The sequence below is a fragment of the Melanaphis sacchari genome, unplaced genomic scaffold (assembly GCF_002803265.2).
Source record: "Melanaphis sacchari strain LSU unplaced genomic scaffold, SCAv2.0 Contig177_pilon_pilon, whole genome shotgun sequence".
In the NCBI taxonomy this organism is placed as follows: Eukaryota; Metazoa; Arthropoda; class Insecta; order Hemiptera; family Aphididae; genus Melanaphis; species Melanaphis sacchari.
The window spans coordinates 25,632-34,787 of NW_020270834.1; the positions used below are offsets into that span (position 1 = coordinate 25,632).

The window sequence follows — 9,156 nt, forward strand, 5'->3', positions numbered from 1 at the left end:
TTAAAATCTTCCGGTATTTCTCCAGTTATATAGATGTCATTAACCAATTTAAATAATTCGTTCTGGATTTTTTTACCTGCATTTTGGATCAATTCTGTTGATATATTGTCTACACCTGGAGATTTCCTAATTTTCATCATTTTAAGGACTTGGTTGAATTCTTCCCTCAAATTATTTATATTGACTATATATATGTTGTGACTGCCAAGACGTCTATCCATTATGTTGGCGGTGGTAATTCGTCTACGGCTAATTTGCTGCTAACAGCTGTTAACGATAATAAATCCGGCAGTCTGAAGAAATGGGCTAGGACGGGCAATGACCAATGATTCGTTTGATCGCTGGATATAGGCAATCAGATATATGTATATAGTTTATATACGTATCGATGGACGGCGGCGCCACACTTGTAGTATATATTATTTATGTATAGTGGGCGTAATAATAATTACAATATGGTATATTGTAATAATATTTCAACGACCGCGACACGATGTCGCACTTAGCACAATTTAAAATATAAATATAACTGAAGTAGTAAATTAATGATACGCGTCGCACGGACCAAAGCAATTTGCGACAGGTCGCTCTAAAATTATAAGTCGGCGAAAACGCACTCGACACCCAATGCTCAAACGCTGACGGAGGCGAACTGATAATTAATGAGCGAGAGTGGTATCGACAATAGCCGTGGTTATGTAAGAAGTAGATCGTCGAAAAGTTCAATATACTACGCGATTACGCTGACCGGTGAGGACCGCTAAAAGGCGACGATTTGAATAATAAGGTTGTGGAGTTAAATTCAGAGTCTAATTTTTATAACACTGGTTAAATTTGATTCATTGTCATCGCAATGAGCTAAGGAAGATTCTTCTAAATATAAAGGCAAACGTAAAGTTTTATTTGCTATTGTCATATATTTTAATGACAGTCAAAATTTCGGAAATTAATATTGCAAATGTTGTAGGCTTATAAAGTTATAAAATTATATTTATTATTTTTCATTTTATTTGAGTTTTAAGTAGGTATTAAAAAATATTTTGGATTTTATTTTCTATTAAAGTTTTTATAGTAAATGTAATACGTTTTTTAATTCTGGAACTGTAGCCGTGGTAATTTAATTTCATTTGTTCAATTTAATTGTTAGTTGTAGTTTAAGTAATTTATTGACTTATTTTTAAGTGAGTATTGTATTTTTTTTATAGTATTTGCTTTAAGCTTGAGGTGCCACTATTGTGGACAGTATATTTTATTCCTACCTATGCAATTAGTTTCTAAGACAACTATATTTAGATTTTTGTTATTCAATTAATAGTTTTAATATTCAATTAGTAAATTAATATTTAACAGTTTCTGTACAAAATAAAATGAAATCCTCGAAGAAAAAAACAAAAGAAACGGTGAAAGTTGTACCGTCTGATGATCCGGTTAAACCAGACGATCAGTTAATTCTAAGCCAAGAAGTAAACTAAAATATATAAAAGCGTAGATATATAGCGATTAGGTAATTAATTAGAAGTTTAAGAGTTTAGCTAGTTAATTAATTTATTAAATGATAACATACTGTGTCAAAAATGCAAATAATACAATTATAATTTTTCATAGAAATAGTTCTGTCTCTGGGGAAAAAAAATAGATCAGAAAATGTTTTTTTTGCGGTAAATAGATTAAAATATTAAAAAAAAATTTCAAAATGTCTAGCTAATATGTCTCAGGCAATTATAATTAGTGAGAAAAAATAGATTAAATGTTTTTAAAGTACTCGATAGATTAATTTCTCCAAAGCTTTTATATCCAGAATTCTTTAATCTTATAACAATAAAAGAAATATAGATTCTTATATGTTTTAGGACTTAGACGAAGCTTATGCTAATGGACTTTTTGTTAAAGAACCACCCACACCTCACGCTAAAGTTATTTATAGCAATAGACAAAAGATGTTTTTACCAAAAAAAGAAATCAATAATAGCATAAAACTCTTTGAATTGAAAACTACATTATTCCATTGCGAATCTCCAAATGCCATTATGCAAATTGAAAATGAATTATGTAGTAAGACAGTGAATGTTAATAAAAATTTATGAATACATTAACTAACTGTTATTTTTAAGGAAAACCTGAATATATGGGCCTAGATGAAGTAATAAGTGAAAATATGAGAGAAGAAGTAGAAGAGCAACAATATGTTAATCAGTTAGGAATGTTAGGACAAGACGTAATTGAGGAAGAAGTACAGTCAGTTGAAGATGTTTATGAAGATTATGTGGATGAAAACATGGAGATGGGAGAGGAAGGTGAAGAAGAGGGCTTATCGATAGATCTCAAGAATCAACTTGAAGAGGAAAAAGAAACACCTGTAAAAAAAATAATATCTGACGAGTCCTTTTTAAGTTTGCCAGTGACAAAGTTATGTACTGTGGTGAAACTCAAAAATAAATTCAACTTTTTTGATAGAATTTCACAAACTAAAAAAATTCTTATGAGGGTAAAAATAGATAATATCATATATTTTATTACTATAATTGTCTGTTATATTATTCACAATAATTCTTGTAATCTATAGAATAAAGAAACTCAAACCCCTATAACTAAAAAATTTGAGTTTGGTGCGTTTGTGTCACTAGCTAATATTTATGACACTTACGAAGTTGATTATGCGATACAAATGGAAGAAAAAGAAAGAGAACTGAAAAAGAAATTGGCCGTACATATGGGAAAGAAGAAAACTAAACCTCGTAAAAAAATACACATTGAACACGATGACATTAAATATGAATTGTTGAAGGTTTCTAAGATTGTTGAAAAAATTATCAGTTTGAATGATACAGATGCCATAGCACAAGGTTAAAGAAGAAATTCTAATTTTTATAAATCTCACTGTATATTAATCATAAAATTATTCTCATATTTATTACAATATACATTTATGATTAGATTTTCGATATTATGAGGATCCATCAGATCAATTTAGGGATAGAGGAGAAGGAACCTTAATGTTAATGTGGACAATGGTATATGAAAAAGAAAAAAAACTAATTGTAACTGATATAGCCTGGAGTCCTGATTATTTTGACATGTTTGGTATAACGCTTAGCATTCGTAAGTAAGAATATTTGAATTTTGTAAAATTAATTAAGAGGAAATAAACCTCAACTTAATCCGAGATCCAATTTATTTTTAGACACCGATTTAAGGTAATAATATATTAATTTTTAAAACTGGTTTAAATGTATTTTAATGTTTGCATTAAATTAAATCTTTATTATACATAATATAAGTATATATAATTAGTTTATTTTTTAAATCTTAAAAACAATTTACTATGTTGTACACTGATATAATTTTGTTATTCATCAGTTATAAAAAGTTTACCTATATTTTAAGTTGAGTTAATAAAAACAAGTAGTAAGTACGTCAAGTTTAAATGTTAAATTGTAATTGTTGTTGACTAGTTTTGATTAAAATAACACTTGGTGGATAAATAGAGATATAATATTAATTTATAACACAATAATGAAACTGTTTTACTTCTAAAAAACTAATTAGTAGAGTTTTAAATCAATTATTATTATTATTATTATTCATTATTTATGACTATTACTATAATTATTTTTAAAATATAGTTTATTAATATCTAAAAAAAGTTATATTTAAAAGTAGGTATTACAATATTTTATTAAGTTATTTAAGCTTAAGTATATAAAAAAAAAAATTAACAAACACGAGATACTATATAGTTATTTCTATTCTATACATATTTTCATATTGTTATTCACTTGTAGACTGTAGTAGATTACACCACACACTTAATTTATGTTTGCTTAAAAAATTGTCTTGCTATTCTTGTACTCTTATAGTAAATGATCCAACCTGTGTCCTAATTTATTGAATAAAAAATAGGGACATGCTAAAATTTCAGAAAATTTAGTTGAGATACTTAGTTGTCCCCATCCGCTCTTTCAAGTGAAACATTATCTAAACTTATTTCGTAGGTAATATCTTGTCTAATCAAGTACCATTATGTCTCCTTTGAGAAAAATATGTTCTCATTAGATTTATATCTAAACATTTTTAGCTATCCCTGATCTTGTCGATTACTTTTCTTTTCTATCTAAAGTCAACTTTATTTATCTAATTAATGTATTTTATTTTTCACTTAAGCAAAACGTTTCATTATACTCCTTTCTTTGCGCGATTCTGATTAATCAAATATTTATCTATTCAACTAGATTTTTGATGATCTAATTAACCTCAGTAACGAAATCTCGACATTAATTATTAATCCTACTGGTTTTAGTTGATACGTTTTTAGTTTCCAATATTTATAATATTATAGCTCAAATTCATTGCTGTATGTTGTTATTATTTTTCTTTATTTTATATTATTTATAATACGGATTTTTATTTATTGTATTTTGTTGTTTTTTACCTTTTCTTTTATTTTTGGGAGAGTTAATATCAATAAAATAAATTAACTAGTATTTTGGAGACTAAGTTAGGAACATAATTTAATATTTATTTTTTTTTAAGTTTTTGGTATAAGCAATTGAGACAAAAAAATTAATGTTTAATAATTATTTTCAAAACACTTTAATGAATTTAAATAAAGTACATGTGTTCTAATGAAATACATAAAAAAAATTCAAGTATTTTTATACTTATCTATTTAAATATGATTTATAACTGTATGAAAAACAAGAACTATTATGAGTCGTGACTAATATTTAATTTAAAAGTTCTCAAGTTTGTTTTAATCACAAAATAATATTTTCTACAACTATATATTATGCAATTATTATTATTTATTAAGTAATACGTGAAGAGTAAATCTTGAGCTCGTTTTAAAGCATTTCGTGAGCACGGAGGAGTGTGAGGTTTGATTTAGTTAAAATTTAGATAAAGAATGAGTGCAAGATATTTTGATATTATTAAGACAGGTAAGATACGAAAATAGAAACACACCATTGGCACTATTTATCTGCTTAGTAAAATAAAATTTAAACAACGATTAGTAAGTGAAGATGAGTATTATGAAGTACTAAAAATAGAATATATCTTTTAGAATACGTTAGTTATACGGTTGAAACGGTGTTTATGATCATATTTTGATTTATAGACGATATGCTAGTAATTTTAAAAATGTATCAAATATTTGTGTAGTAGGTATGTATGCTATATTTTAGCTTTATTAGTTAAATAAAATATTATAAACCATATAAATATTGGCGTGAAATGAGTGTTGGTACCTAATTATTATTATTAATTTTTGGTGCAATGTATGACACATTTAGCACAGAGTGATTTGCCATTTACTGACAATCCAGACATTGGGAACGTGTGCTTGTGGGTTTTAAAGAATTCATCATACCCAGATTATGTAGCACATACACAATCCGGAGCTATGTGTTTGAGTTTTCATCAAGATTTTGGTAATATCCTTGCCGTTGGACTGCGTGACGGAAATTTGGCCGTATACAACGTGAGCTTACTGAAAAACGAACCAGAGTACTCGACAAATTTAGCGGGTACCAAACTCATGTCTAGCGTAATGCAGGTATATATAACACGAGTTTTTCTAAATAAGTTTTGTTTACTTATATTTTCACTAGATATAAATGAAAGGTCTATTAAATTTAAATGTTGTTTAGGTAGTCTGGTGTAAGAATTTACCTACTGGTGAGTTGAATTTTTTTTCTGTATCCGAGGATGGTTTGGTCTGCCAATGGATATTGATGCAAAGTGAATTGATGAAAGTCGTTAGAATGGCTCTGGTCATAGATATGTATCCAGAAATTGAGCTTGGCGGTATCAAACAAACGTACTACGGTAATATTATGCATATTCTCGCTTGTTATAGTCCTTTTTTTCTTTTTTCATGTTTTTTTATACTTACATTACATTTGACAGCCAGGGGTACGACAATTACATTTAATCCAGCAGATCCTGAGATATACTTAGTTGGTACGGTTGAAGGTTATATATTTAAATGTAATATGGAATGGTCTCGTCATGTTCAGAGATTTAAAGCTCATCAAATGCCGGTAAACCGAATCGATTTCAACAAATTTGATCCAAATATATATCTTACATGTAGTGAAGATTTTGAAGTTAAATTGTGGGAAGACAAATCAGAGTGAGTTAAACTTTAATGTAATTCTAAAATTTGATCACGGTTAAAATATGTTATACTGTGCACTCTTTTGAAATGATTTATCACCACCATATGTTTTTTTATTTCATTTCGTAGCTATGTAATTATCATTATTTGTTGCTGTTTTAACCTATTTGTAGCTATTTCAAATGTTTTTTCATAACATTTTTTTTCTTATGTGTTAAAAATTATTACCATTATGATTTATAATATTTTACGCTCAGAGCGTTATCATAAAAATAATTTGTCTACTAATTAGGTACTGTGTGTGTAATTTTATTTATCGGTAACGTTATTACTGTCGATAATATTGAATATCGTCTTAAACCGTGGTTTGTAATTAATAACTATACATTTTAGCGCTTTGAGCTTAACATTGTAGTGCTTCACGTTATAAGCTTATAAAGTTATAAGGGTTATATGGAAGAATATTCAAAATGTAAAAGCCTTTTCGTCATAAATAAAATTATAATCATAAGAAACTGATTTTATTAAAACATTTAGTTTCTTACAAATTTACTTTAGTTTTCCACATAACCGAGGAGGATGGTTATAATATTTTGGGACAAAAAGGATATTCTTTTGGTTGATTTTATAGAATGCGATACAACAATTAACAATTATAGCTGTTATATACTATGGAATGCTCAACAAGTTGAAACGTGCAATCCAAAATTGTCGACGTGGGAAATTCTCATCCAGCATAATCACGATAATGATAACATGCGTCTTCACACCGCTGCCAAATCCAACTTTTTGACAACCATCCGTACACTTCTGACTAACAACTACTTCTTGTTCTTGTACTTCAAACAGAGGATCGATGGACAACGTTTTAAATACGACAAGGAATTCAAAAACACCATTGTTAATTGGTTTAATTTTTTGACGGGGAGCTTTTATGCAGACTAGTTAATGAAGTACAGTGGTACGAAAAATTATTAAAAGCGAACAGCGATTATGTGGAAAATTTAAGTAGATTTATAGGAAATTTAATGTTCTAATAAAAATTAAAACCTTTTTCTTATGATTATAATTTTTTTTTTATGACGAAACGACCTTTATTTTTTGAATACCTAGTATGATACCCGGGTAATATTCTTTGTAATCATGGATAAGATTTATTTTGATTTATTTAATGAACTAGCTAATCGGTTTGAAGTCTCTTTAATTTAGATAAATACGTCTGTATACCTTTTTATCGGTAAACATTTGCATGTGTTTTTTTTTTTATAAATATTGTATATTAATCTCTGTTTTACCATTTTTTTTTTTTTTTTTTTTTATTACAGAGTTCCGATGATAATCTTTGATTTGCAAACGGGTTTGACAGATGTACGTTGGTCTCCATTCTCTAGTTCAGTATTCGGTATTACCACTGTGGACTGTCGTGTTGTTTTTTACGACTTAGATGTAAGCACTAAAAAATCTATTTGTGATCAGCTCATTCATCCCACAGAGAAATATCGACTGGTTCGATTAGCTTTTGACAAACGAGTACCAATGATTGTGGTTGGAAGTTCAAGGTAATAATAAGCCTCAGATAATTTAAAAATTATATTAGTATCTTTTAAAGAATTTTAATTACACGTGGGGATCTTGGAATTTGTTTTTATAGGTGTACTATTGTTACATATAAATTGTCACCAAACCTTCGTAAAATAATGAAATCTCCAAAGAAAGGAGTTCATATTCCTACAGAAATATTGGAGTTGGAAAAATTACATGCAGTGTTGAATTCTATCAGAGAATAAACCATTAAATTTATTCTGATTTTTTTTTACGATGACAATAATTTAATTTCTTTTTCTATTTTAATTTTGTCTATTCGATTAAATATGTAAGTAACTATAGGTCACTGACCCCACAATAACAAAATAATATTTTAAGAAAAGCACCTCACTTTCAGTCTTTAGAAACTATTTTGCATGAAACCGATTTGTATTAAAATTATAAATAAGAAGTACCTACCAAAGTTAGTTACCTATAATAGTAAGTTAATATGATATAAATATTTAAATACATATTTAAAATCAAATTCTATGGTGTAGGTGTATAAGTTATACAATGTTGGAAACTTGGAAATAAATAACTAAAATATTATCTAGATAAAGATAATATATATGTTTCGATGTCGCCGGTGTCGATATACTTGTTCTATTTTATATGTATATAATTTAGTAACAGTTAAAATTAAACAATGATGGAGTCACGAATTTAAAGCTAGTATAAAAAAAATTTATAGTGTCAATGTATTATTTTTGAATTAAGTGTATGAGTATTATTATATTTAACAATATAATGTTACTAATTACTAGATACTAGTACACTATATTATGTTTATACAGCTCCGACGGAATTATTCATTGGTGCCCTGGGCGAATAAACAAATATGCACTCCTCACCATATAAATTGATTCTATAATTTTTTCAGTTTTAACATTATATTATTGAGGCGTCCCCCCTTTTCAACAAGCGCCCTAAGCGTATCAAGTCACATACCCCTAACACCGGTTCTGTGTATATTTTAAAACTTAATCCCGTTAAATATTAAATAAAAATATATCTTCCTATTTTGTATAAACTTATTACTGTGAAAAAAAAACAGTAAAGGTGTAGTAAAATTCTTATTTTTATGTTTACTCGAAAATACTCGCTGTGTATACGTAATATACTGTATTATTAAGTTGTTTAAAATAATAAATACTATATAAATTTAATGCCTTAAATTGGTTTTACATTTCAACAATTAACTTTTAATATTAGTTTTTTTTTTTGTAATAGTAAGATATTTCCTCTTAAAATTCTTTTAGTCAGGTTATACATTTCTATTTCAATCAAAACTATATAAATGCATTATGTAACATGCACGAAATAAAAAAAAAAATCCACTACATGATTGATTTATTATATTTTTCTCCAAGGTATAATTTTTGTTTTCCAATTGCACACTCCATTGGTATATATAAATTATTTTTGTTTATAAATGCCAGTACTCAATTAGC

General features: G+C 27.5%; 1 protein-coding gene across 1 annotated transcript; it reads left to right on the forward strand.

Moving 5' to 3' along the window:
- The first annotated feature begins 1,367 nt into the window (after positions 1 to 1,367).
- LOC112592480 (dynein intermediate chain 2, ciliary-like) lies at positions 1,368 to 7,905 on the forward strand. The gene is made up of 10 exons (XM_025336543.1): positions 1,368 to 1,463; positions 1,851 to 2,052; positions 2,112 to 2,485; positions 2,564 to 2,843; positions 2,935 to 3,099; positions 5,292 to 5,554; positions 5,649 to 5,826; positions 5,908 to 6,133; positions 7,444 to 7,677; positions 7,770 to 7,905. Exons 1-10 carry the CDS (start codon positions 1,368 to 1,370, stop codon positions 7,903 to 7,905), a joined length of 2,154 nt encoding a protein of 717 aa, XP_025192328.1.
- The last annotated feature ends 1,251 nt before the right edge of the window (positions 7,906 to 9,156 follow it).

Excerpts from the sequence above, each read along its gene's own strand:
- LOC112592480 (XM_025336543.1), top strand. The coding sequence starts at position 1,368 with ATGAAATCCTCGAAGAAAAAAACAAAAGAAACGGTGAAAGTTGTACCG. Across the intron at positions 1,464-1,850 it reads AGTTAATTCTAAGCCAAGAA|GACTTAGACGAAGCTTATGC; the intron begins GTAAACTAAAAT and ends TATATGTTTTAG. Across the intron at positions 2,844-2,934 it reads TACAGATGCCATAGCACAAG|ATTTTCGATATTATGAGGAT; the intron begins GTTAAAGAAGAA and ends ATTTATGATTAG.